Source organism: Aristolochia californica, unplaced genomic scaffold (genome assembly GCF_029961685.1).
Source record: "Aristolochia californica isolate CCGP_79_NKW_82.1479 unplaced genomic scaffold, dmAriCali1.0.hap1 SCAF_5, whole genome shotgun sequence".
NCBI classification, from domain to species: Eukaryota; Viridiplantae; Streptophyta; class Magnoliopsida; order Piperales; family Aristolochiaceae; genus Aristolochia; species Aristolochia californica.
This window is the reverse complement of record NW_027182214.1, coordinates 44,080,816-44,108,563: the sequence shown is the minus strand read 5'-3', so window position 1 is coordinate 44,108,563 and position 27,748 is coordinate 44,080,816. Positions and strand designations below refer to the sequence as shown.

General features: G+C 37.7%; 3 protein-coding genes across 13 annotated transcripts; 1 reads left to right on the top strand and 2 right to left on the bottom strand.

The window, feature by feature from the left end:
- Nucleotides 1-1,406: 1,406 nt before the first annotated feature.
- Nucleotides 1,407-6,438, top strand: LOC137965836 (histone-lysine N-methyltransferase ATXR2). Of its 2 annotated transcripts, XM_068812199.1 has the most exons (15): nt 1,407-1,555; nt 1,775-1,850; nt 1,971-2,056; nt 2,142-2,494; nt 2,713-2,825; nt 2,976-3,007; nt 3,905-4,056; nt 4,331-4,418; nt 4,957-5,005; nt 5,092-5,146; nt 5,220-5,289; nt 5,377-5,446; nt 5,603-5,679; nt 5,817-5,873; nt 5,990-6,438. In XM_068812199.1, the coding sequence occupies exons 1-15, from the start codon at nt 1,472-1,474 to the stop codon at nt 6,098-6,100; spliced, it is 1,473 nt and encodes a 490-aa protein (XP_068668300.1). In that variant the 5' UTR covers nt 1,407-1,471; the 3' UTR covers nt 6,101-6,438. The 2 variants fall into 2 exon arrangements, with proteins under 2 accessions (XP_068668300.1, XP_068668301.1); XM_068812200.1 differs by lacking the exons at nt 5,817-5,873; nt 5,990-6,438 and having other exon boundaries at nt 5,592-5,674.
- Nucleotides 6,439-6,916: 478 nt separating this feature from the next.
- On the bottom strand, nt 6,917-17,126 carry LOC137965925 (peroxisome biogenesis protein 22-like). 7 transcript variants are annotated; one of them, XM_068812320.1, is made up of 9 exons: nt 16,881-17,126; nt 10,135-10,368; nt 10,009-10,056; nt 9,267-9,323; nt 9,075-9,176; nt 8,722-8,787; nt 7,735-7,840; nt 7,482-7,600; nt 6,917-7,352 (listed from the first exon to the last, which is right to left on the bottom strand). In XM_068812320.1, exons 1-9 carry the CDS (start codon nt 16,983-16,985, stop codon nt 7,260-7,262), a joined length of 930 nt encoding a protein of 309 aa, XP_068668421.1. In that variant the 5' UTR covers nt 16,986-17,126; the 3' UTR covers nt 6,917-7,259. The 7 variants fall into 7 exon arrangements, with proteins under 7 accessions (XP_068668421.1, XP_068668422.1, XP_068668423.1 ...); XM_068812321.1 differs by having other exon boundaries at nt 6,918-7,301; XM_068812322.1 differs by having other exon boundaries at nt 7,268-7,369.
- Nucleotides 17,127-17,417: 291 nt separating this feature from the next.
- Nucleotides 17,418-24,890, bottom strand: LOC137966220 (autophagy-related protein 18g-like). 4 transcript variants are annotated; one of them, XM_068812777.1, is made up of 8 exons: nt 23,867-24,890; nt 22,246-22,710; nt 20,906-21,337; nt 20,334-20,570; nt 19,356-20,183; nt 19,061-19,227; nt 17,710-18,026; nt 17,418-17,584 (listed from the first exon to the last, which is right to left on the bottom strand). In XM_068812777.1, exons 1-7 carry the CDS (start codon nt 24,071-24,073, stop codon nt 17,711-17,713), a joined length of 2,652 nt encoding a protein of 883 aa, XP_068668878.1. In that variant the 5' UTR covers nt 24,074-24,890; the 3' UTR covers nt 17,418-17,584; nt 17,710. The 4 variants fall into 4 exon arrangements, with proteins under 4 accessions (XP_068668878.1, XP_068668879.1, XP_068668881.1 ...); XM_068812778.1 differs by having other exon boundaries at nt 17,710-17,999; XM_068812780.1 differs by lacking the exon at nt 17,418-17,584 and having other exon boundaries at nt 17,837-17,999; nt 19,108-19,227.
- Nucleotides 24,891-27,748: the final 2,858 nt, after the last annotated feature.

Here is a 27,748-nt window from a genome sequence, read left to right as displayed (position 1 = left end):
ATCAACAGATGTGTGCTTGAATTTTTTCTCTCGACAGATGGCTAGGAATAAACTACAAACATAAGGTCTTGCTCATAAAACTCGATAATTCTACATTTGATAGTAAAAATGAGTAAAAAAAATAGTGAATACATTGTTTAATAATTTGAGCAATTATTCCTCAATATATGAGTCTCAAATGAACACAATCCAACTACTAAAGCAAATAAGCAATAGAGAGAACCAATTACGCAAAATGGTGAAAAATTACAAAATACATGTTATAACTAGTTATCAGTCGAATAGGTGAAATTTAAAAATATGACCGATTAGTAATTCATATATGAAAAAAGGACCTAACAGGTGATGAAACCCAACGTAATAAATGTTTTGTTAGGTCAGACTATATTGGGTTAAATGGAAGACTCTCCAACATTAAAAAAACTAGTCATTATGTTGAAAAATGATATTTGTCATTTAACAAAAATGGGTATAAATCAAGTCTAAATTTATAAAAAAAAATATGCTTTAAATCTTACTTTTGATACTAAAGATAGTAGTGACTTCCATAGTTGCATATTTAGAGACCTACAAAATCTGAATATGAGTCTGACTTTTGGATAACTGAATTTTTTATTGCATGGGATTGACTCCTTAGGTTTTTGCTCTACTTCACAAGGAAGCATGTGGTTGATTCTTCACATGAGATCGATTCCTTTTTTTTTGCCTTAGAAACTATTCTATTTCTATAATGTGGTAAACTCTCAATATGGCCGACTCTTGCTTGTATAGTCGATTTCTTTAGACTTTGGCACTTCAAGACTTCAACTCTTCTACTGAACTGATTTACAAACTCAAAACTCGTTATTTTTAGTGGTTGTCTCATTTTGGCTTTAGATATTCATCCTTCATGCTAAAGTGATCAATTCCTTTGCAAGTTGTAGACTCCTTTTGATCTTTATGCTTCATTGTCTTCATTTTTTCTCCTAGAGTGGTTGACACATGTGTAGGTAGAGAGATGAAGCTCTCTTTTTACTAATTTTTCATGCAAAGGCATCACCTCTCGACTTCTTTCTCCATCTCTTTTATCATGAATTGAGGCGTTGCTCAAGGATGAGGAGTGCCTCCCCCCAGCTAAGGAGGGTTGGTGGAGCTAAGGAGGGTTGGTGGAGGTGGGCTATCTCAGTTTTTTCATTAATAATTTTTTTATAATTTCTCCCTGACTCGCCATTAGACCAGGCCGAGTAAGCACTCGTCCCGAGTCAGGGTTTCAGGTGCACTAGGCGGTTCCGAGTCCAGCTTGGACCATGATGGGGCCAGAAATTGGACGGTCTGGATCGACTATTCGCTTCTATCCAGTTCCCTGGCAGCAAGGTCACGACTCGCGGCTTCCCCTGCTCGCTCCAGGTAAAAACCGCCAAAAACCCTACCAGCTGCCTTATTTCAAACTTCTGGTCTCCACGTTTCAATTTCTTGCTGGGTGGCTGAAGTGATGGAAATCGACTGCCCTATCGATGTTGAATATGCCGACGAAATCGCAGCCCTTCTGGCACCCCCATCCCCTCAATCTATGCAGGTAGATGCGCATCTCTCAGTAAAGAGAACACTTCAGAGTTTTGATTTAGCTTGTGGATAATCGGATAAATTTTTGATGATTTTTTCCTTTTACCTTCCTGCGTTGTGAGAAGTACTTTGTTTGATCGGATTAAAAGAACAAGGAAATGTCATTCTCTCAAAGTAGAGCACTATTATGTTGATTCTCTTTCATGTTTTAAAATCCTGCGTTGTGATTCAGGAGTATTTTGACCAGCTTATGAGAACAAGGAAATGCCGTTCACTCAAAGTAGAGCACAGAGGAGAACATGGAAAGGGTACTACAGTTGGTTTTCTTAAAATTGTTTTTTTTTTTTTTTTTTTTTTGTGTCCGTTCAAAACTTTGTTGCTGAATCATCTCCCTTCGATTCATGGTCAATTTTGAACTGGAATTGTAGGAGTCTATGCAAACAAGGTGTTCGAAGAGGGAGAGCTAGTTTTGAAAGACCAAATACTTTTTGGTGCTCAGCATAGTTCAAATAAGGTAATGACGATGTTTGCTTATCATTCGCAGATTTTGCATGGTATTACATTCTGTGGTATGTATTGACCTTTCCATTCTTCTCTAGATGGATTGTCTTGTTTGTGGCCATTGTTTTCGCTTTATTGGCTCCATAGAACTCCAAATTGGCAGGAAGCTGTATTTTCAAAGCTTAGGATTATCTGCCACAGAAGAAGATAGTCCTCATAATGAAACATTCTCCCATGCTTATGGGGAGAGCTGTTCAAGTGAAAGATCAGATGAGGAAGACAAGGATCCTGGGGCATGTAGTGATAGTTATATGAAAGATAAAATTACTCTACCTAATGACGTTATTGAGTCATTAATGGATGGCCGCCTGGTTTTGCCTTTCTCTGAAAAGTTTACATTGCCTTCGGCGATCTCTTGTCCTGGTGGGTGTGAAGAAGAACACTACTGCAGGTTCAGTAACTAGTTCCCTCCCTGTAATTCCTCAGTTCAACTAATTTAGTGTGGTACTTATCAATGTAAGTTTTTGTTGAAACATTGACTTAAAGAAACCTCTACAAGATGCTTGTTTCTTGTCTCATGCTATATTTTAGGCACTCCCTGGTAATCGTTGAACAGTTACGTTGTTATTAGTTTTGCCACATGATACTGAAATGTCCATGTGTTCATAGCAAACCTTGTGCGGAAGCTGCTTGGGAAACATCTCATTCTCTACTGTGTATGGGAAAGAACTGGGGCCTCTCACGGCGAAAGGCACTTCTAAAGTTTATTGAACATGCAAACGGTAATTGATAATTCCAAAGCTTAAACTGCTTATTTGCTTATGATTCTATACTATTGAATATCAGTTGATCAGATTTTATTTTGTTTTGTAGCCACATTTGGATTCTGTTCCCAAACTTGAATTTAACTATATTTGTTGAATCCTCTCCAGGAACGAATGATATTTTTCTCCTTGCTGGCAAGGTATGTTGTTGTTTTTTTTGTTGTTAGCTCTAAGGTTCAAAGTGGTCTGGTATGTTACATACTTTAATGTGGTATAGCCTTTTGCCATTATATCAAATATGAGTTGTAGCTTGATGCGAATAGATCCAGGCCAGACAGACTTCTTTCTCTCTTTCAATCATGTTGAAAGTTGTAGATTTTTTTTTACCTATATGGTTTACATTAAGACACAATATATTTTTTTGAAAATACATATTGTAAAATATTTCTTGTGATAGTCCCTCAAAGAGTGAGGTGGTTCTCCAGAAGTTGAAATACTTAACAGGAAAAGTTCTGTTAAACAAATGTTTCCACAAATTAATTCACATTTGAGGGTTCAATGCCACCACATTTAGTTTTTTGAGGGATTGAACATGGAAAATAATTGACACTTTTTGGAGAGGTCAGGTGACATTTTATCGACCATTCGTTGTAGAAAGTCAAAAGGACATATTAAAATGCCATTTAAGCATACATAAGGGAGTTCGACTATCCAAACTCTTCCATCCATTGGTCACTTATCCTTCCACATCTTCAGAATATGTAATGCTAAAAATGGCATGAAAGGGTGGATTGAGCTTTTGGCTCCAAGGCCACATGGGGAGGTTCCAAGTGTGAGGTCTTGTGTTCAAGTCTCACCAGGGTAAAAGGGTGTGGTGTGCATGTGTAATATTTTTTTTTTAAAAGCATAAAAATCTTTGAACTGTCCATTTTTTACCAGCGCTTGAGTTCTGCTTGCTTACTCTCGTAATGAATAAAAAACTATGAATGTGTATACTATTGTTTTCATTGTAAGTTAGTGCGCTTCAGGAGGCAAATATGAATCATGAATGATATGGCAAACTTAATGAGTTTGTCATTTTGGGTTCAAATCTGTAGGTGATTTCGTCCACGGTTTTGAAGTACAAGAAGTTGAAAATGTCTCATGTTCAGGACCACAAACAGGTTAACAAGTCAAATGGTGTAGATCAGTCTAGCTTTTCCTTGCTTTTGAATGCCTGGAAGCCAATATCAATGGCTTTTAAAAGAAGGTGTTTTCCCCCTCTTACAATAGCTTATATAGCTAGCTTTCATTTCTATATGGTACATTCTGTTCTAATGATGAAAATTTGAGTGTGACAGAGTATTTACTTTCACTACTTGGCTTATAGCCTACAAACTAGAATTTGCCTAGTTACTGATAAGAGCTAAATTGGCTTAAAGACAAAATGTATTGAGTCTTACTAAAATTATTTCACATCTTTGTTGCTTTTTTGTTTTTTGTTTTACTTACTGTCATGTCCATTCATTGGAGTCATCTTGTAGGTGGTGGGAATGCATTTCTTTGCCAAATGATGTAGATTCTGAGAATGAGACATCCTTTAGAAGGCAAATAAGAGAATTGGCTTTTAAGGTAGGACAAGTTCCAATGATTGTATTATCATCACTTTTGAATTGGCATTTGCTCCTGATGGAGTAAGTCACAAAAATTGCTTGAAGAATTGCAAGTATGTATTCATTTGTTGATCGAAATTGATTTTATCTGGGAGGCAACTTTTGACGAATTCGGGTTGCTGCTCTTATTGTAGCAGAAAACTTTACTCTTCAACAGTCATCGGGAGAGGATGTAATGATGAATGGAACCCATTCATACCAAATTGCAACAACAAATAAAACAAATAAAACTAATCACGTGCTCTATGTGCAATTTTTTCTTGCCAATGTGACTGGTTCTGCTGCTGTCTATTCTTTATTACTTTTTCTTGTCACATCATAAGATGCATCCTGCTGCTGCGGTATATAAAAACTGATTCATTTCTTTTATTATTTTGTTTCTTATAATTCGCAGACTTCCTGTACAAACTTTTTACTCCTTCACCTTATTCTGGAAGTTCAGGTGTTGTTTTTATTTTCTTATAAGGTTTTATCCTCACAAACCATTAGATTTCCAGTCTCTGCAGCTTCTCAAGGAAGCCATCTTTCACAAGGATTGTGCACCCTGTATCCTTTAACTTCAGTACTTATGATGACCATATTCTTCAGTCATCAGCAATTTTCACATTTTTGTCACCTTGACTCAGATGAAGTATTCTCACTTGAAATTTATGGACATGTTATTGGCATGTTTGAGCTAAATAATCTGTAAGTATTTACCTTGTTCTGTTAGCTAGTATGACCTTGCTGTATTTTGGCTGACATGCATTGCCATGGGTAGGGATTTAGTGGTGGCATCACCTGTGGAGGACTACTTCATACTTATTGATGATCTTCCACATCCCGAAAAGGTTGGAAATCGCTATGTTCCCTTATTTTTTATTGATTTAATACTTTTGCTGACAAGTGCACTTGAGGACTTAAACCTTTTCCTTCAGGAAGAAGTTGACAAAATCACGAGACCCTTCTTGGATGCTCTGGGAGATGATTATTCTATTTGCTGTCAAGGTACAATATAGAATATTTCAGTTATTTACGACATCAAACACTAATTGTTGCACCTGAAAGATAACGTTGCTTCACACTTTCACTGTAATGAAAGATATGTATTTTATGCTTTTCTTTACTTGTGACACCTATCAAGTCATGTAAGTCTCGTGGTAGGTACTGCATTTTTCCCTGTACAAAGTTGCATGAATCATTCTTGCAGTCCAAACGCCAAAGCTTTCAAAAGAGATGAGGTAACTATGAAGCTCCAAGAGAACAAACTCTTTCAGCTTTTCATTTGTTTTGGCAGATAAATTTGTTTTATACACGATTCACACTAGCCACTTGAGCCCCTAAATACTAATAGGAAAATAAACTTTTCCAATTGCAGGATCGAGATGGCCAAGCTGTAATAACTGCTATGAGACCTATCTCCGAGGGAGAAGAGGTAACTGTTCAAATTTCAGACATTTTCCCCTTTTTCTCCACTGATATCATGGGCATGGTTTACTTCCCACAATTCGAACCTTTAAATAGTTGTCTCTAACCCATGAAAATTTGCAGATAACCATTTCTTATATTGATGAGGACCTTCCATATGAAGAGAGGCAAACTCTACTTGCAGACTATGGTTTTGGATGCAGATGTCCAAAGTGTGTGGAAGAAGAACCTTAGATGTTTTTTCTTGTATACTTGTCAGCCCGACCAGAACATTATAGACTGAGCTCCCCAAGATTAGAACATAATGAACATTTAGTGTTCAGATTATATTATATCTCTTGAAGCTTTATGTAAGGTTTGTTGAAGTGGTAAAGGTCTGAATTGGCCAGATCCCCAGCAGACATGCGTTCAAGTGAAGGAACTGAGATCATGCAGGACAAGTATACAAGAGAACCACTTTTTTGCTGTGTTCCTTGTGCATTGTCCTTTTCCTCTTATCATATTAAATGTATTACTCTGCATCTTTCCAATCAGTTCATCAAGTATTGTTTAGTTTTCATTTATTTTATTTGACACAATTTTTTTGGTGAAATTTGAAATAGTGGACAACTAACTCTCAGGGGCAATTGCCCTGGTCTTTGCCTTCCATTGTAGTCATCACTATACCTGAGCTAATTTATAATACAACCGAAGGGCCGATTTTTACATGCTTTGTACCCTTACTGAATCGGTTCCTCGGTTCATATTGCCTAAATATTTCCCTCTGAGGTAACCAATGGATGGTGGTAAATGCCTCGTCATCGGCCAAAACAAGATTCTTCCTTTGGAAACCTGCGGATGGCAAAAACAATGGCAGATAGCTAAATCAATCTTGGAATGCTTTTGTTCCTCGCATAAATCAATTACAGGGACCATGCAAGGCCTCGTACGATAGACATTAAATTATCTCGGCGATGGACGCTCCTCAACTGCAATAATGTTTTGTTCTGTTTTTTTTTTTTTGGCTCATTGCAAGATTATCTCGGCTTATATGGAACACGGATCATCTTTTGATTCCCGAAGTCCTTTTTGCAACATTCAGACCACATCCAACACTATCAATACCAAAACATGTACAAATACAACACTGGTGTTATCAATAAGAAACTAATAAATGTTTTCTTGTCCTAATTACACAAGCAGCATAATTTGAATTGGTCGTCTAATGCAGTGTTTGTTGAGATAGACCAAAACTCTACTTGAGATTAATTTGGAATAGTCTCGTATTTCACATATCTAGATGTCCAAGGGAATCACCTCAACGATTTTAATATATTCCTGCATATCCAAACCTTTCAGAGAAAAGCGAGCTGTCATCACAATTGTAGAGATTCTGGATACTAAAAGGTGGCATCTATGGTATTCCATAAAAAAAAGGAAGTATATAGTCTTGTATCTGCAGAGAAGCAGGTAACCAGCTTGAGAGAGGATCCTTATTCTGCCTTACCTGGTACAGGGCTCCATCTAAATGTATTTATCGTTGATGCAAATTTCTTATGGCTTGATAGGCAAGGAAATATAACAAAAGAAGTGTCCCATTTAAGGCAAGATAAGTTTCTATAACATGCATACTTACTAATGCTAACTTCGATCCGTGCATCCAAAGAACTGCTCCAAGCTTCCAGAGCTGAATACATTTGGGGCAACATGTTCGGTTCTGCTTGGCGAGATGTGGAGTTGATACTTGATGAACCGCTGAGAAGCAACATAAATAATGGAGTCAGCCTGCACTGTACAGAATGGAATACAAGCAGATCTCGGCATAAAAATTACAAGAAAAGGGAAACAACCCAATTATCAGAGTTGATATTTAGTAATGGTGACATTACATACAGCCAATTGATATATGATTTCGCGGTTTGTATCAATATGCCAATCAGGTTCCAGCTGTCGAACAAAGGATGTGCGTCCATTTTCCTTGCTGCAAAATAAAACCTGTGGAAGTAGCAAGTTACAACTCATAAAAGAGTTCCAAGTTACAACTCAAGACTAGCAAAATACTATATCTATGGTTATGCTCCTAGAAGAGTTGTGTGTGGCTAAGGAACCTGCAACAGTAACTACCGAAAAAATGAGTTACCAAGACCGTAGACGATATTTAAGTCTCAATTCTTTATTGACACATGAAACACCATATACATGCAGGCCCTTGATCCGTGGACTACCAGACAAATCAACCAGAAAGGATTCAAATAGTTCACCAATTATGACCCGTGTCAAAGTACACCAATTCTTTCATCTAAATGTCAAAGTTCTGCCGCATTAACTCTTCCTCACTGTAGCAGACCAATGATCAAAACCACCTTAATATATAAGGGTCATATTTTGGTAATCAAGCAAGCATAGAGAATGGACAACATTGTGGGAATACCTCTGAAATGCATACTAAAAGGATTGTGAACTAAATGTATACCAAAGAAAATAAAGATCAGAGTCATCATACGTCTTGGAAAAAGGGATATTAGAGATACTGCATTAGCCAAAATTGATGAAGATTTTTATAACCAAGGCTGTCAACTAATAGGAATGTATTAACCATACACATGATTAAAAAATGATGAAAAACAAAACAACCAATAGATGTGCATCCCAATAAAACTTAAAAGACAAAGGGTACTCACTACTCAGTTATCAGATAGATCAAGGATTTCAAAAATTCAGGAAAGATGACTCCATTTACAGTTTCCCTCAGGTTGTACATATTGCAGGATTATTAACCATGATTTTATTATTAAGCTGGTAGGATACAAATATGCTATCTACACATCATAATTTCAATATATATTGAATTCTTTCATGCCAACAGTTCATTATACCTTATCCCTAATCAAACCGCCAGATGTGAAAACCCCTGCATTCTCCAGAGCAGAAAGAACCCTTTCCTACACCACCATTTACTCTGATAAATGACAAGCTTGCAAAAGTGATTCAAAACAAGACAATTAAGACATTAATGTAGTCAAATCATTAACAGAAATCTTAGAAACATATATAGTCGAAAAAATCCAGACAAACTTCACATAGTAGATAGATGACAGTCCTCATCCCTAAACTTGTTCTAGGTTATTTTACATAAGAAAACCTGAAAGATGTCATTAAAAGAAATCATGGATGACATTAAAATTAGTTTCACCAATCATTGCTCCATACAAACTCGATGAAGGCTAACCTCGCTTTCATCATCAACAACTCTTTCCATGAGATAAAGATCACAGTATTTCGTAATCTCCAACAGTACTTCCACCACACAGGACCTCACAGTTACGTGCTTCTGTCCAATGATACCACCTTTGTCATTCCCTAAGTCAAGTTTGAGTAAAAACACTAAGTGATAAAAATTAAAAGAATCTTTACCACCAACCTGGAGATCCTCAGGAGTACTCTCCTCAAGGATTACACCCAACAACTGGCACGTGACCTACGGATGTATAATTCCCAATAACAGTAAGATGATAAGATCAATAAATGAATGAATTTCCACCAGAAATCTAATGAATCTTGTTTTCTTGGAAAAAAAAATACTACATAGACCTGTTTGCTGCTGCAGTTTTGGTATACATGTTTGAACTTCTTTTACCAAGATATGATTTCTGGTATATTATTCAAATCTGGGACTTCCTTTCATTCAAATGGAAATGGTTCTAAAAGTACAGAGAAAACATCATTTTCCATTGCTACAGTAATTTTTCTATCACAAAAGTATATTTCTTTTTTTAAATTATTTTTTGGGAAATATAACAATACCATTAAAGGTTATTTTACCAAAGTTAAAATGGATTTTGAAACATGATCAGAGCTGCTACTAAGCGAGTATTACAATAGTCTTCTTATCCTTGTGAAGTCGAGAAATTTTAACTAGTGTAATTTGCTTCGTAAATTCCCACCGAATAACTCATGGGGAAGTGATATTTTTGAATGATGACAAACCACAAGCATGAGCCTTGACAATTGTCTACTGAATGGAAAGTTCTTTAAAGCTATAATTCAATTTCAGGAATGATATTTCAAATAAAATAAAATAACTTAACAGTTTTTTCCATTAAAAAGAAATTATGACAAAATGAGAGTAGAAGAGGAAGAAAAGCACAAGAATGTGATAAAACCTTCCGCCCTTCCCCCAATTTCTGCCTCACTACTTGACTGAGAGTTGGCTGCAAAAGTTGACACCACAGTCAATCTCTATTCAAAGATATAAAGAAATTGATATGCTTAAAGATCTAAAAATGTACCTTTACTGGCTGGAAGAACTCATCAATTACATCCTGCGCTTTGGAATCCTCCGAGGATGTGCCAACTTCAGCAGAAAGAGTAGCTGCAGTAGATTGAGAATTGGCACTAGAAGAACCCACTGGACCCTGATGCTTGGGAGGTGTTCGTTGGTGTTCAGTTGGAGTTTTCAATAGCTTCCATGTAAAGACGATAGCCATAGCAAGGCCCACAACAGCCCAAATAGAATGATAGTTCTGATGCAAATAAGAATAATAAGAACTCCCATTTGAATTGATATGACATCCAGTGGCACGGATTTATATAGAGCTATTTCACCCAAAAAGAAAGGTAGTTAACATATGCGAGCTGTAACTAAAAGCATGAAAACAAGGAAGACCCCAAAATAGTCCAAGTAAATTACTTTTAGTCAGAGAAACCTGCAACTATGTTCTCAGTGTTGAAAATTGAAAAATCTGATATTTGGGTGAAAAAAAAGAAAAATAAGAGATGAAGGCAGTGGAGAGGAGCAGCAGCCGCTGTCTTGGAGTGTGTGCCTAAAAAAGGATGCCCCGTTTTCTTTTTAATCAGGGTTTTAAGTGATTTTTACATAAAAGATAAAAATACCCCTCAAAACATAAACTTGCATATCTCCTAAAATACACCTCTAAAATGAATAAAAAATTATCCATAGGCATATGAAGACATCGCCTACCTAACAGGCATCATATAAGATAAAAACACAATATATGAAATGACCAAAATACCCCCGAGTTGATATTTTAACAAAAATAATTCCTTTATTTAAGTTAGCACACATCTACTCAACACAAACAATGAAATAGAACCACAAACAGACACAATTATTTCAAGGATCATACTCTGTCACACTGGAACAAATGCATATGGACTGACAAGCTCATGATCCAAAATAGATATGTTTTGGTAATCATGAAATCTGGGAAGCATGAGCAGTCGCACAGGTACAAGCAATGGCATTGAAATCTACCATTACAATATGACAGCTCAAACTTGTAGGTACACCCTGAAAAAATGCTAGCACACATGCATGCACAGAACAAAGGCTAAATAAAAATGATTAACAGAGTTTTAATATACTAAAGTATTGACAGTGTTAGCCAATTTCCCACATATAAGACCTCATTGAAAATTGTTACAGACATTTTCTTTTTGAAAAAAAAATCTAACTGACATGATAGCAAGATAATTAAAGATTCAGGCAAATCCATCTTTTTTTTTTTAAGAAGAAGAAGGATGTAAAAAAGAAGGTAAATCCATCTACTTAAAAGTATTGGCAAATCTAGCATACGTGCTGGCCAACCATTTAAAAAAGGAAGTATGTAAAATAGTATCAGCCATTCAGTTAGCATTTATTCTACCTGGCCAGATTAATCATGGTGTTTTGATTGCCCAAGACCATTAACGTTATTGCACAATGTAAATGTAGAAATTTGATGAGGTGATAGCCAAGCATGATTTGAAGACGCTTTTAATAATATGAATTGTAAACTTTTAGAAATATTCTTCATAGTATGGCCTTCGAGGAAAAAGGAAAATTTACACAAAAATGCTTTCTTCAGCATGTCTACCAATTTATTCAATGGCTTTATTCGTTTTTCCCAAACACAGGTGATACACGGTCAATGACCGGTTACTGCACTTTAGTAGGCGGAAACTTAGTCACATAGCATGAGGAAAATAACAGACAATAGCAATATGGCATTAAATCAAGGATACTCTATTGGCTCATTCATTTTATATTTTGGATGAAGCTAGTGAGAATCGCTTCACCTATTTGTGACGCAAGAGTTTTAATAGGTACTGTACCGACAAGTCTCATTCATAAGTTACCCTTTCACAATAATAGAAATGACATATTCCTTTCAGAGTAATACCATTAGGAAGTGAGAGCAAAGAAAGCTATGATATCTGTTTCAAAAGTTATCTCGGGTTTATTGGTCAATGAGTAGAAGTAGTTCATCAAAGAAATAAGTCGCAAGATGAAGATATATAAGATGGATTGAGATGCAAGACCAGTTCACTTCCCTTCTTATAGCTGGGCCAGTCCCCCTTCATTGGCAAACACCTCAGATTGATTTGCAAACCCATATTGCGAGTAATCATAGTTGGAACAGCCTCATTAATTGCAGCTATCAACAGCTGGATCAAGATTAACTTTTACAGCAGTTCCTGTGGCAACCCGCAGAACGCCAGAACCAATTGTGTCTGCAGGGGTTATTAGTGATGACTTGGGCCATGCTCTCCTTTCCTATAATGGCCACTTGGGAGATACAGATTCTACTGCAGCAGCAGTCCATGCCCTGTTATTGCTAAAGGCAATTAGAAAGTGATGATCTCATGGGACAAAGGAGCTACCCCTCGCCCATGGCATTTAAACCAGCAATTTTCTCACGTTAGCTATGAGCCTATTACATAGTCTCTTTTTTTTTTCCGGCATACTCCTCAGCCGACTGGGTTGCCAAAGATGGATGTTTTGGTTTGAATTTTGTCATAAAATTTTCCAATAATGCCTAGTGGGTGCTCTGTCCTTTTCAATTCTTTTTTTCTTTAATGAAATTTCACTGGAATTAAAAAAAAGAAAGTAATCTTATTCTTCTTTTTTGTTGTTTTGTGAAAGTTGAGGAGTAATCTTTGTTTCTTTTTCTTTTTTTTATATTTGATCTTTTTGGCTTGGGATGCACTCTAGCTTTAGCTTTCTGGCTGGCTCTTTTTTTTATTTTTCATAACCTTTTTTTTCTCCCTTTCAATGAAATTTCTTCATTATTCTCAAAAAAGGTATTCTCTTAGAGGTCAACATATTCTGCCCAAATTGGAATTGCTAAGTCTTCTTTTATAATTTTTATTACTTCTCAAATAACCAAAGGGTCCGCTTCACCAAAATGCTACTAAGAGGAAGTTATGGCAGCAATCCTATAATACTTTCAAGTGAAGGGGAATTTGGTTTGTAGACCTAAGAGGGTGGCAACTGAAAGAGATAGGCTGCTGACCTCGATCTTTGCAAAAGGTATTGTTTACAATCTATGGAATATAAAATTGTGAAGTATGTTAAGGATAGTCCCACATACATTAATGAGTATAAAGATCTTGCATTTATTAGTTGACAGAAGAGGTTTCCTAAGTGGCTAGTCATTTTGGGATAGGACCTTCGACCCAATTTAACATGGTATCAGAGCAAGGTTCTCATATGTGGGCATCCACCCAAATTATCCACGTGCCACCACGTGAGGGCCTCTACCCAAATTATCCACGTGCCTACATATGAGGCGGAGTGTTAAGGATAGTCCCACATACATTAATGAGTATAAAGATATTGCATTTATTAGTTGACAGAAGAGGTTTCCTAAGTGGCTAGTCATTTTGGAATAGGGCCTTCGACCCAATTTAATAGGGTCCAAGGCCTATCCCAAAATGACTAGCCATCTTAGGAAACCTCTTTTCCAACTAATAAACTCAACATATTTTTTCTCACTAATCCATGTGGGACTATTCCTTAACACACCCCCTCACGTGTAGGCCCTCTGGGCTCTTACATGTGGATAATTTTGGGTGGAGACCCACATATGAGTACCTACTCTGATACCATGTGAAGTTGGGTCCAAGGCCTATTCCAAAATTACTAGCCATCTTAAGAAACCTTTTTCCTAACTAATAAACTCAACATATTTTTTCTCATCAATCCATGTGGGACTATTCCTTAACAAAAATAAATGGCAAGTGTATTATCCCACGCATCATCATAAATCTTAAAGTGAAATGATACTGGACATTGTCCAAATTTAGTTCAGGACTTTGATTTACGTTCTATCATGTCTGGCTATAACAATGGTGAGTATGGAATCTCAGGTTTCAAGATTTCCTACCATATCTTTTTTTTTCATTTCTTTTTTTTTCTTTTTAGACAATGGATTTCTCTCCATTTTTAGCTGTTTGAGCTTCCTTGATTTCCATTTTCCAGTCCAGCCTGATATCTGCAGCCATATTCTAATATGAATTTCTGGTGGAGTTTGAACTCCTCAGAGGCCTCAACAATCAGTCAATTCACTATCAGGCTGAGGATAAGGTGACCTGGGCTCCACGATCACAGATGAACTTTCTCACAAAGCATTTATGATTTTTTTTAAATAGTGGAAACTCTATTACAAAGAGGGGAGAGAAAAATCCTACGCCCCAAAGGGAATGGAATCCTCAACTCTAATACAATATTAAATACACCTGATTTAGCTCAATCACCACCATGCCAGATTCAACTCAATCACCAGCAACGTGATTAGCTGATGTTAGGACTTTATGTTTTTAACTTGTGAAGGTTTTATTTATGATAATAAAAAATTTATTACAAAGAGGGAGATGGATACCCCCTACTGAGGTTCTATTGGAGGTAGTGATGCAGTGGCTGTGGATATCTGAGCTCTTTCAAAAGACATTGAGATCTATGTTCAACCTTTACAGACCCTCTTATAGTTGAAGGAGACTCATTTGTAGTCATCTCCTTGCTCTCACATTCTTCAGCCATTACTTACTCAGGCATTTTTATGATGAGATTATTCATTTATGTTCAGAAATTGATGTTACTTGGAATCATATCCTAAGATCTCCTAGATCTCCTCCCCCTTGGAAGATTAAACACATACTTGATGAAGTTAAAACCATTTCCGGGTCCCTCCAGATTTTATGGCAGCATACCTTGTGAGCTGCTAATAGCTCAGCTGATAAGTTTGCCAGTGATGGAGTTTCCGTTCCTGGCCTTGTAACAACTACTAAATGATCTTTTATTATCCCCTCCAGCTGATCTGGGATTACCTATTGAGCAGCATCAAAATTTAACTTGGTAATATAAATGTTTTCTTTTTAAATGGAAATGCTTGGTATTGACCTATTTCAATTCCGTCAATTAAGAAATTGGCAAGATTTAGAATCCAATTATACCTAAAAAATCAGCTCCATTCTTTGGTGTTCTACCTGGATAAAAATTTTTAACCTGTAATAATCTTGAAAAAAAAGGTATACTTTTTATGGTTCATTTTTTGTGTGGAGACTTTAAAAAACAATATCAACAATCTTTTTCACAGTAAGTTATCCACTGAGACTTGGGCTTACTTCTTGAATAAGTTGTTATTCATGATGTGTGTAAGATTAGGTAGACAGTTTTATTGCTTGGACTTGCTTCCCCTTGAACAGAAACATTAGCCTCCTCCAGAAAGCTGCTGCCCCAAGCAAACATTTGGGCAATCTTAGTTAAAAAAACCAAAGGTTTTATGGAATTTCAAAATTGGTTGGGTGGGTTATGAATGTTCATATTGACTGCCCTTCTGAAGATCTAAGAAAAATTCTTATATAGGACTTTGGAAGTGCCTTCTTGAAAAGTTTTAGTCTTTGATTGCTGAGTACAAAGTGATAAAAACTACTATTATGATCCGGCAAGATCCTCCGTAGGAAACATTCAATCATAATATAGATAGAAGCCCCAATGGAACCCGGCCCCACAGGTTATAATGGTAGCATTAATGATAATTCAGGATTCATCATGCCCAACAGTTTGAACCTATTCCCACAACATGTGCATCTAAAGTAGAAGCAATGGCACTTCTCATAAGACTTAAAGTCTCTTCACAGCTGGACAATGGAAAGTCATAAAAATACAAGGTGATTCTAAAAAACACGTTTGGCTGAAAGTGGAGAACAATAGAAGATTGGACAGTGTTCAAGAAAATTAGGAATGACTAGACCGTATTTTGCAAAGATAAGACTTTTCTCCTTTTCTTTTGACATCAGCTAGTTTTACCAAGTGCTAACTCTACAGCAGACAGATTGCACAATGAGCATGTTGTGAACTTCTTTTTAGAGTTCATCCCCCTCTCCTTTTGAAAATATTATTTTTACTTTTGAAGCAACCATTTTGCACATCCATCACTTTTCTGTATCAATGAAACCTCTCCGCAGGTTCAAAACAAAGGAAAATTGTGAGGGATGAAAATAACACTCCTTTTGCTATGCTGCATCAAATGATAGCCAGCCACTACCTGACAAGTCACAACAGGAGCTATCTATGTTTCACACAGTGACCAAAGTTAGAAGAGGAAAGTTCAAGGACACTAGAAAGAGCGAAACAATAGTACAAATAAGAGAATAAGTAACATAAGAAGTAGGAAAAAGTAACCGGTTCGACATAGGTAACAGGTGGTGGTAACCGACGGAAAACCCACTAGCCCAGTACATGATTAAGTACGCAACCAAGAGACTCCACGAGTGCACTCTAAATAGCAAAAATCTAGTTCAGAAACTGTACAGTTTTACGTAGGCCGAGGCACGAGCAAGAAAACCATGCAAACGGACACCCTCTGAACTAAGGAAGCGGAATTGTTTCTCCCACTTATAATAAACGTTCCAAATTAAATTAAATTAAATATCAGAATTTGACAATTAGTCTATCCATATGTCCAATTCAGTAATAAAAATCCACTCAACACCAAAATTGCCATTTCTTAAAGCCTCTAACACTTTTATCTTGCTCATGAAATGACGAGACGCCACAAGAGCATAAAATTTTACATAAAAATAGCAATTGCAGCACAATTCTTAGGTCCAAGAAAACACTGAGTGCTCCAGATTCAAGCACTCCGAACATATCGATCATGAGTTGATCATCAAATCTCGAAATGGCAAAGAAGTAACTGAAATTCCAAAAATCGAAAAAGAGACAGTAACAAGCAGTGGTAGAAAGTGAAACCTGTTGCTTGGAAAAAATCGTGAAAATGTTGGACATCTTAACCGTGAGATAAGCGCCAATCTTTTTTATAAGCTGAACCAGCTCCTCTTTGGAAGCATCGGCCATGGCTAAAACACCGAAGCAGGATTCTGTTTAAAAACCCTAACGTCAGGAAGTAGACATTTTTTAGGAGGATCTCGATTTTCAGAAACCCAGAGGGCTACAGCTACAAGACGGAGCAGAAAGAAGCAGACTTTTAGATTTAGAACTAGACGGACCAGTCGCCACTCACGTGTTACACCCTGTAAATAAAGCCCGACCGTCTCGCTATTCTAACAAGTTGAAAATACCTGACGTTGCCACGTGTGGAAGTGGCAACAAAGTAACAGAAGTACGCTGTCTATTTTTCCCCATTTTATCGATTTAAATAATTAATTAATTAATTTTACGCATTCAACCACGCCGCCACCATGCCCCCTCTCTCCCAGCTAACGCGAGGTCAGAGAATCCAAGCTGCTAAGGCAAAGATAAGAATGAAACTGGGACTATCATCATTTTCTACCAGTATTTACATATTACAGGAAATTATTCAAAATATATCCAAGAATTTGTTATTTACATGAGCACCCAGAAAAGGATTCCCCAGACCATAATATCCACCACATATACAAATATTGGTTAATAAAAGGTTCCATGGTTGAATAAAAGAATAGGCGCACTCACACCTGCATGTTAATCGAAATGGATCAATACATGTAGGATGGAAATATGGCTAGTTAAATAACATTTTGACAAAATTGACTTAAGAAAACAGCAGATTCAGCTGAAAACAAATTAGAAGAAACGTTACCTCAATCCAATATGTTATCATCAACCTCATAATGGGTTTCCATCTTCGGATGCTCTCTGCGATTTACAAACTCGAGCAGGCCCTCCGGGCTCTGTATGTTATTTACATACTCGAGCTGAGTCTTCAAGCCTCCCCAACCATTTTCGGGTGAGAATTGCAAGCGTCCCCAACCATTTTCCTCAATTGCAGCACCCCCATCAGATACACCATCAAGAGTGCTGCAGCTCCTTTGTCGAGAAGTTTTCCCGTCTTCTGGGAAACAAGATTTCTGATGCACCAAGGCCCCACTCCTGTTGCCATCAATAGAAGTAGACATCCTGATTTGAACAATGAATTGTTTTGTCTTAATAGTTCTCAGAAAAATCTACAGATAATTGTATAAAGAATTAAAGCTAAACATAGGAGAAAATCCCCACAGTTCTCGTTACAGATAATAATGACCTAAGCAGTCCAAATGAAAAATTATCACACATTAATTTGGCCAGCAGAATTCATCCAGTTTTTCTTTTCCATTTCTTGCAAATCTAAGGACCAGCTCTCTATTTTTTCAAGTGCTTCTCGCTTCTACATTGCATTGTGATGTATGATTAAAATTCAACTTCAAACTGACTGATATGAAAGATGGGAATGGATAGGGCCATCTAATTCAATGGCTCCAGTCTCACCAAGGTTCAACTTCTAGTTATGTCTATGAACAAAAAAAATTCAGGCAAAAAAAAAAAAAAAAAGAATCAAAACCCTAAGAGTCATTTAATTTTTTGCACATCTTTTCAACCAAAGCTTACTGGAGGTTGGCTCCTGAAGCAGTATTTGGTATTTGTAATTGATTTTCTTTCATTTGAAAGACAAACACTTTTTTGCCCATCTTTTCGACCAAAGCAATAACTGGAGGATGGCTCCTAAAGAAGCATTTCCACTGCATATGAGCAAGTCAACCTATTGAGAAAATTACTTCATCTACCAACGAGAAAAATCATTGACAACAACATAAATCATTTGATGGAAGATGAAAAAATTGTAAACTTATTACTTTTTTTTAATAGTAACATGTATTATTATTGAATGCTTATTATCTTCTAGAATTCAAAGTAACTACAATCCAAAGCAGAAGTTGCATGCATATGCTATATGAAATGAACATGATCAACAGCACAACAAAAAGATTATCACAAAAATAATTTTAAATTGCAATAATATTCAAACACCATCCCCAACAAAGCAATCACAAGCAAAAGGGCAGGATGGAAATGCATTGGTGAGTGCTTTGATACTGAGTATGCAATGGCATGGACACCCTGTGAGAAACATCGACAAAGAGTTAAACAGACTTCAATGGTGGACGATGTACCACCTTGATTGTTGAAATTTAGGAGTTTGGGTATGGTCAAAGACGGGTACCAAATCCTTTGTCCTAGCTTCAACCACACGTGTTCGGAGTTTCTCAATTTCTACTTCACCCCCCTTTCCATCTTCATGGCAGATCTTGTCATCATCCATCATCATCACATGAAAATAAAACTGCCAATTTTACAAAACCATAGTAAGTGAAAAGACTGAAGAATAATAGCAACAGCATGTACTCTTTGGGATTTGATTTCTCTTTCAATTTGACATAACTATCTCACTTTTCTTATAAAGATAAGTACCTCAGACTTTTCCCATAAAGAGACTCGAGCCGGATGCATCTGCAGTTCTACCTCAGAAATATACAGGTGGTGTTTCTCCTCCACACACTGCTTCGAACTTGTTATACTTCCACTGTTTGTAGGATGCACGCTAGTACCTTTCCTATTCCCTTTCAAAAATAGCTTACCAATGTCACCAACCCCATGTTCACCATAGATATCAACATTATCCTCCCGTTCTCTCCTAGACTTTCTTTGGCAAACATCCCACTTCTGAACAGCCTCAACAACTAATCTCACGTCATCATCATGTGTTGATCCATAAGAAGCAGTTCCCAACCCAGAACTATCAGCTCCAGATCTTAATCCAGATGATAAGCGCAATATATACTGTATTATGGAACCTGAGGGGGAGAACACAAGAAGGTGGGGCTTCACCCTCATAGACGCATTTTCAGAGTACATTTCATTACACTTGCAGTAATGGAAGGCTGATGCGATTGCCCCAGGAAGTGCACTTACCCTTCCAGTAGCAGCTGCTGCTGCACCCGTTACAGTTCCACGCCACCCATTACTACCATTTTTTATCCTGCTAACAACAGATAGTGTAACAGGGGGGGGAACTGGACAGAAATTCTGGTTATTGGCCTTTGATGAAGCTGAATTAGGTGGCCAACGGACAGATTGATTATTGTAGGAACTCCATCCATTGCTGCTATAGGCAAAACAAGGCCCACCAATGGGAAAAGTTCCTCCTGAAGACGAAAGTGCAAATAAATGGCTTGTTCCCCGCGAAGAGCTGATCATAATCCACTGGCTGTCATCACTAAAACTAATGTCTTGTATTACCTGCAAGTAACAAATAGTATTAAAAATAAAAGTATGCATAACTCCATATCTTTTTTTGATTGTTAGTGAGTGTGTGAGAGAAACAGTGGGGAGAGAGAGAGAGAGAGAGAGGGAGAGAGAGAGAGAAAGAGAAAGAGACAAAGCAAATACCGCATTTGTCAGTCCACGTTGCAGCCTATAAAGATGGACATAAGATCCACTTGGATCACACTCAGAAAAACCTCCAAGAGGAGAAGGCATGATTTGGAATACATTAATGTTATGACCTTGAACTGAAGCTGTCACCAAAAGAGTCCCACTAGGATCAAAGCATAACGCTGAAATATGACTTCTGTGAGCCCTAAACTGGGCAACTACAGATTTGGAAACAATATCTCTTACAATGACCTGGAAACATTGAGAGAAGTGACTCCATTAAAACAAATGATATCAAACATGAATAAAACAAAGTAAGAAAGATGCAAGTGCATCAACCCTTTTTTGAGTTTAAAATGCATGATTACACGTGTCTGCATATATGAGATAAGTGCTGAAGCATGGTGATTTTCATGTAATTCATTTATCAAAATCTCATGGCCACATTATTCCTCCAGTACTTAAATTTTAGTTTCTAAATTCTAAGAATTTCTTTGAAAAGAAAATTCCAAGAATTTTCTTTTACAAATAATTGAAAATCAAATGTTACACGAATATTGACAAGTTAACAAGTTTAGGTGCCACACCATTCCAACATCATCCACATCTGGCAAGTGCCCATTGGTAACCCCGTTAGTTTCCCAGCCGGAGTTCCCCACCCTGGAAGAAATGTTACCATCAGGTAATAGCTCTGAGCAGTACCTAGATAACTTTTTATAGCCCATATCTCCGAGGGTCACTATGCCAGCAGCAAGCTGCTTGCTCGATTCCTTGGCATAATGTGCAACTAGGCTTCCATTTGATGGAGAGGAGGAAAAAGTCGTTGCACGTGTTAAATGCTGTGGACTGACACGGCCAGTGTTTGAAACAGCCACAGGATTTCCACTATAAGCCAACCACCGGTCGCCCACTGCTAAAGGTCCATAACCTATACCTCCAGAACCAGGTGATCCCAAGATTATAGGATGAGTTAGAATTGTATATTCTTTCTCCAATGTGACAGCATCTAAGCAATGTATCTGCAAAAATTACGATCTCTGTCAAGGCTATAATTCAAACATCTAGAAGGAAATAAGAGGAATTTTCCAAGTTGCAATCAGTAAAAATAGAAGGAAAGTCTCAGGCTTCCAGTGAGAGTCTCGTGTTCGAGTCTCACTGCGGTAAGGTTTCAACATTCACAAAAGCAAAAAAGAAAAAAAAAAGGTTGAGCTGCTTCATACATGACTAATCAGCTTCAGGGGTCGCGTCTCAAATTTCCAAGACGTCATGCCTACTCTAAAATCCAAGACCTTTAATAAGGTATATTATACAAGGAGCAGATCATCTTGCCCCATGATCTGCCCCCCAGAAAATCCAAAACGTCTTGCCTTAAATGTAATACGTTTTTGCGAGACACCCACACTTTGATCTACTTGGCACGTTGAGAATAACCAGCAGTGAGTTATATTTTTGGCTTTTAAAAGAATTTATATATATATTGCAGCGAAACAACAAACATCTGGCTGGCACATTCAGAGTCTACCCAGCAGTAAATTATATTTTTGGAAGTATAACAGTAAACGTCTAGCTGGCAGAGACTAACCAGCAGTGAGTTATATTTATGGCAACAAAACAGCAAATGTCTAGCTGTGGCCACCAAACGGATAACCCATTTTTGCATGCCATCAAGCCTAAGACAAGTCAAGTTTAGAATAGTAATCATCAATACTGTATCAACAATGAATCACTAGCAACATGATGCAACCAAAGGTGCACCCCTCTGTGTCTGTTCGTTAGCTGTTTTGCCTTAGCCTTGGCCTTGGGTTGCCAAATAAAACCTTCAACTCCAAAAAGAATGAAAGAATTGCATTGAACACCTATCTCAACCAAGAATTGTGTAATTTCCATGTTAATCAATCCTCATAAGAGAGCTACAAGTAATACATACCTGAGTAGCTTGGGAAATTGCTATAACTCGCGAACTGCATCTTATAGAGTAAACAGCCGTTCTGAACTTTAAGATGTGAACATAAGAATGTGACTTCAAAGAATAGAACCGAACAACCGTTGGTACAAAATTACCGTTTCCCAGCTCATGGCAAAAGTTTGTATTGCCATTACATGGGGAACTGAATCCATCTTGAACACAACTGCCTCCAGAAGAAGTACCGTCTCCAGCAACAACCAATAGTGGGCGAACATCTGCAAACTTGTCTGCTGATTTTTTGGGTACAAATGGCTTCTTTTGCATTTGCAGAAAAGAAACAGGTCCGTCATGCCTGGATGCGAGCTCACGCACATCATTGGCCTCCTCAACATCCCATACTTGGAAACCAGATCTGTAACATAGCAGCAGAACTTGCCGAACAATATCTCCTTCACACTCCAACTTATCAAAGCCAGCCCATTGAACCTTTTACATTTTTACTTTCAAACAATTAGTAGGCCCAAACGATCAGTAAAAGATTAAAATACTTCTTAAGGCAACAGTAAAATAAATATATCAAGAAATATCATTGTTCTTGATAACAATTTGGACCTTTCCCTCTCAACATAACTGTGACAAGAGAAGCTCAAAAATACTGAATCCATGAAAACTTACCACTAAGACATGTTCTTGTAACTAAAAAAATCTATAGCAACTATATAACGAACACTATACCAATATTGTGCCAAACAAATTTTGTCATGAAATTAAAACTCAAGTAGGTTCAAATATTTCTGCATATAAAAAATGCCTTGGTTATGAGGTAGCTACCATTCCCAACAATCCTCCTTTCAATCAAGAATTTTCAAACTGAAAATGATGAGCACATTCTGCAGGACTTTCCAGAGACAACTTATAAATTGGTTACAATCTCAACCTAAGCAAAACAAGAGTGTAAGTTTGAGCTATCTCATGTTGCTGATTGGTTGATTAAATTGCCAGTCGTTGCCAAGACAAAAAACATTCATTTCCATGTACTATGAAGAGTTGAATTGGGCCTTGGCTCCATGACCACATGGGAAAGGAGATGATATTTCACAGTTGAGGTCTCAGGTCAAGTCTGGGGGTAAGATAATTACCTGTCCAACAGTTTGAAGTCAAGGACATGTGCATAAGTTGATGCCTCTACAGGCCGAACCATCAGTATTTCTCATTAAGTAAAACGTTTCAAGTTATCCACTCTTTAAATCAGTCAATGTTAAGGACCCAGACCAGGAAAGATGACCATCTTGCTTGGTGTAGGTATTTAACAGAATTTCATTAGATCAAAATTACACTCATAGGAGAAACACTCCACATGAACAGAAATAAGTCAGTAAAAGGTTCCTATCCGATTTACAAATAGTCTCCTGCCCTCAATGGCAAAACCATACGAATAAATACTTTCTAGGTTCAGATTTATTCAGCATTCCTAGAGTCGTCATTTGGAGCGCTTCACAGTGCTTATTGGCAAGAAAAATAACAAGACATCTTTGAAGTACTAGGCAATTTTAAACATGGATACTTGGTTTGTTGCATCCCAAAACATCTTAAAGAAGTAGTTCGTAGCCAATAAAGGGAAAAAAGTGCGCTTTTGAGTTACCTGGTCTCTACTGATATCACCGTCACGATCAGAGATAGAAGATGTCACGGATGCAGAAACGGACCGAACTGTCGAAGCAACGCTCGATGCACTAGATGAGACGATCTTCAAATAGTTCCGAATAGACGTTGGAAAGAAACCATTATTTCGGCCTGAAGAAGATGACCGCGGAACACCTCCCTGAGGTTTTGCCCCATCGTTTCTCATATCCTCAAATCACCCAAAAAAACGCCAGAAACGTGAAATGAAATAACACCTAATTGTCTAATCTCTGTTCTAATCATAACCTCAGGCTGCTCCTGTCAAGCTCCACAGAGGACAAGAAACAGCCTCCCTTCAAAAACCTCAACTCACCAATTTTTCCATGTTCAGAAAATCGGATGAATTTAGAGCTTACGAAAACTCAAATTCAATCAAATCCAACTAAACTTCTCTTCCTTTTTCTTTCAAACCGTACTCCGCCCGGTTCTTCAGAATATAAAATAAACAACAAAAATAACTCAGGCGAACTAATCTCCTTTTTCCAGATAAAATTACTAAAAAAAAAAAAAAAACTGCTGCTCGATAGACCAAAAGAATAATCAATACTTGTTCTTTACAATTTCCCAAAATAAATTCCAAAAGGGAATTCTTTTTATTGTTCTTCTTACTTCAATCCTACCCAACAAAGAATAAACAATATCCAAGACTAGCTTTACACTGTTTTCCTTAACGTTTGTTTCTACACTCTTCTAAAACACGAACCAAGAATCACCAAACCCCAAAGCTTTTCAGCTTTATCTTTTTTCCTTTCCCTCCTCGTGCAAAAATCAAAACCGATCCTTCTAGGATGCCAAATGGAAGGGATTTCAAAGTTACCGCAAAGCCAACAGATCCGCCACGGAGAAGGAATGATCGCTTTGCGATCGGATAATGAACACACGAAATAAAAACAACAAGAACAAATTTAAAACTCCCCTCACGTCTCTCTAGCTTTTGATCTGCCGGTTTTTTCGTTTTGAACAGAGCAGCTCTGCGCGTCAAAGAAATTCAGCCACAGTTGAAGGCATGAAGCACCTGTAGCCAGGGGTGTCCACGTCACGTAGTAGCAAAATAGTTAATACAAGGTGTTTTTGGCAAATAAAACCACGCGAGGACCCAAAGCCATAAAACCAGAAATCTTGTATGGCTTGAGTTGTCGAGACGTAGGGAATCTGAGGGAGTCTGACGGCCGTGGATTATCGCTTTCAATTTCTCCGAAAACTTTGTTTTCCAATTTCCCGTGTAAGGAGATATCTTAATCCATTTTCTTGCGCAAAGGAGACTAAGGTGGGCCCGGCATAAGGGAGCGAGTGATTAGCAATTGGAGCAAGCAAAATTTTATCCAATGACGGAAGACAGTTTCTTCACTGCTTCTTCTTCAACCTTCACTTTTAACTAAACGATGAAATCATGAAACCGTCACTGCAATTGCGCCACCGCAACTGAAAATAAATTCAGAAAATCTGAATCCGACCCAGAAAACGAAAAATCAAATAAAGCAAACCCTCGACCGAAAAATTCTCGTTACATATTTCCTTTTCAATCATCTGACGCATGTGGGCTGCTTCACTACCCGAAAAAGATAAAAGAAAGCAGAACAGAGACACAAGGACGCCTTTATCTGAGTTGAAAGTGTTTCCCGGTACGGGTCGAGGCTGCAGAGTGAGAAACGAGGAGAGAGGGTCTGGAAGTCTGGAGAGTCTGGAGAGTCTGCGAGGCCATTAAAATGATTAAACTTTTCATTTTGGAGATGAATCGCACTGATCCAAGTGCTACGGAACTGAAATGTTTTCGTCGAGAACGATGAATCGGCGGTACGATGTATGGAACGAGGGTGGAGGAAGTAAACCAATTGTTTTATCGAGTTTGACACGCATCTCGTAACTGAAAGAAAACTGTTCGATGGTAGCTGGTGGGCGGGCGACGACCCGGAGTCCGAAACAGAGAGCGCAAGAAACGAGATTCAAACAATCTACGGCGGCCAGGATCTCGGGAGATGACAAAGAAACCGAAGAGGCGATGCTTCGTGAATTCCATCGATCTTTAATGGAGATCATCGTTGCTGTAATCCCAGGTTTTTTCTATTCTTGGCTTCTTGTGAGAGATGATTCCATCCAACCCAAAACCCGTAAAAAACTTCTTGATTAATACAATAATCCGTAGCTAAGATTATTCCTGCAAAATCAGAATTTTTGTGGAGACCACGGCTTTTGTTCACACAATTGAGATCTTTATCTTCTAGGAGGGAGTCCAGAGAGGCGAAAGAGTGAGACAGGTGTCATCTCCGCGATGGGCCACTTGGTAGACTCAGGATCGACGTTGCGGTGGGAGATGCATCGGCCACACGAGGAACTTTTCCGTGACAATGCCGTCTTTTGTTTCATGTGACACTTGTAGGCATTCATTGAGGTCCCCCGTGGGATTCTCTTTCGTACACTAAAAAAATAATGTATAAATACTAAATACGAGTACTTATACGTGAGATAAAAAAGAATAATATTACAAATACGGCCTATCCCTGGTTGAAAAGGATATTTATGAAGAATTGGGGGGTGGAGGGGAAAATATGTAGTAGCAATTAGGGTGACATGAATTTCAGGGCTGGAAAGTGGTTGGCGGTTGGAGCTGGGGCTAGTGAATGGCATATACTTTTGGGTCACAACCATAAATACCTTCTTTTGATAAAACACATCTACCAGAATATACCTAATTCTATTTTTATGGTAGGCCCCATGTCTCTTGGCTTAGCCATGGAAGGAAAGAAAGACAAAATTAGAAAAACAAAATTTGAAAGCGAGACAGTGATTGTAAGATGAAATATAAAAAATAAGATGAAACATAGAAAAAAATACGAAATAAATAAATAAATAAATAATATATTTGTAAATATATGTGTTAAAAAAGGACAAATAAAAAAGATAATAGAAATAAGGCAATTTATGAAGAGTATCTCCTTGTCAATGCAATTAATTGGATGTGATTTTTTAATATAGATTTATTTTAAAATAATTTAATGGTAATCGATAAAATTTGTGATAGCAATAGTAATCTTTAAAGTGTGATTAACTAATTTTTTTTGCTGTTTTCTGTCTCTTTGCATTCTTCTTTTTATGTGTTATTTGTCTCATGTAACGAGTCTGGTTCATGACTTTTCAACAATAAATGAATGATGGGAATTGACAGGAAGAGAGGAACTTGAGACGAGACCGAGGCAGTTCCCCCATTTTCAGACAATGAAAGGAGAGATCGACTGGAAAAATGACATAGAAACTCGCTGAATCAACCTGTATGATCCTCTCAAACCTCATTCAAGAGACTTCCAGAAATAGGTACAAGTCTGATCTGGAAATATTGCTGAATCTCTACAGCCGTCGAAACGACGGAAGCTGAATACTTAACCAACTGAAACCAATAAGGAAACTTAATTATATCTGTTCTCCTTTTGAATCCTTCCCATTAAATGACAACGGAATCTGCCTAGGATAGTTGGAAGCTTTGATTCTGGCACCTCTAGCCATTGTATCAATGTGGTGGTTTCTGGCGTTTCGTTCTCTCGAACTCCTTTTTCCCCTGTAAATGTCTCTGGTCCCGTCTAGTTCTCATGGGCCATTTTAGCAGAATCGGCCGGACTAGAACTACTGAAACATTTGGAAAAGGCTGAGGGCGCTTGATCTTCGGGATATGAAGAGGTTGGACTGGACAAATGATTCGTTTACTTCGGGTCGGGCAAATGCAAATTACCGAGTCACTCACCTGAGTCAGTGACCTGGTCCAATTATCACTGGAATGTGTGCCCTCTTTTGATATTTGCATTCCTCGTAACAACACCGCTCCGAGTCAGGACTCCGGTTCGTTATAAAG

Coding starts and splice junctions, on each gene's coding strand:
- LOC137965836 (XM_068812199.1), top strand. CDS start 1,472: ATGGAAATCGACTGCCCTATCGATGTTGAATATGCCGACGAAATCGCA. Junction 1,851..1,970: donor CAGAGGAGAACATGGAAAGG/GTACTACAGTTG, acceptor CTGGAATTGTAG/GAGTCTATGCAAACAAGGTG. Junction 2,495..2,712: donor GAAGAAGAACACTACTGCAG/GTTCAGTAACTA, acceptor ATGTGTTCATAG/CAAACCTTGTGCGGAAGCTG.
- LOC137965925 (XM_068812319.1), bottom strand. CDS start 16,985: ATGGCCGATGCTTCCAAAGAGGAGCTGGTTCAGCTTATAAAAAAGATT. Junction 10,057..10,134: donor AGTTCTTCCAGCCAGTAAAG/GTACATTTTTAG, acceptor CAACTTTTGCAG/CCAACTCTCAGTCAAGTAGT. Junction 7,841..8,721: donor GCGGTTTGATTAGGGATAAG/GTATAATGAACT, acceptor CTACTTCCACAG/GTTTTATTTTGCAGCAAGGA.
- LOC137966220 (XM_068812777.1), bottom strand. CDS start 24,073: ATGAGAAACGATGGGGCAAAACCTCAGGGAGGTGTTCCGCGGTCATCT. Junction 20,571..20,905: donor ATGTGGATGATGTTGGAATG/GTGTGGCACCTA, acceptor CAATGTTTCCAG/GTCATTGTAAGAGATATTGT. Junction 19,228..19,355: donor CTTTATGGGAAAAGTCTGAG/GTACTTATCTTT, acceptor TAAAATTGGCAG/TTTTATTTTCATGTGATGAT.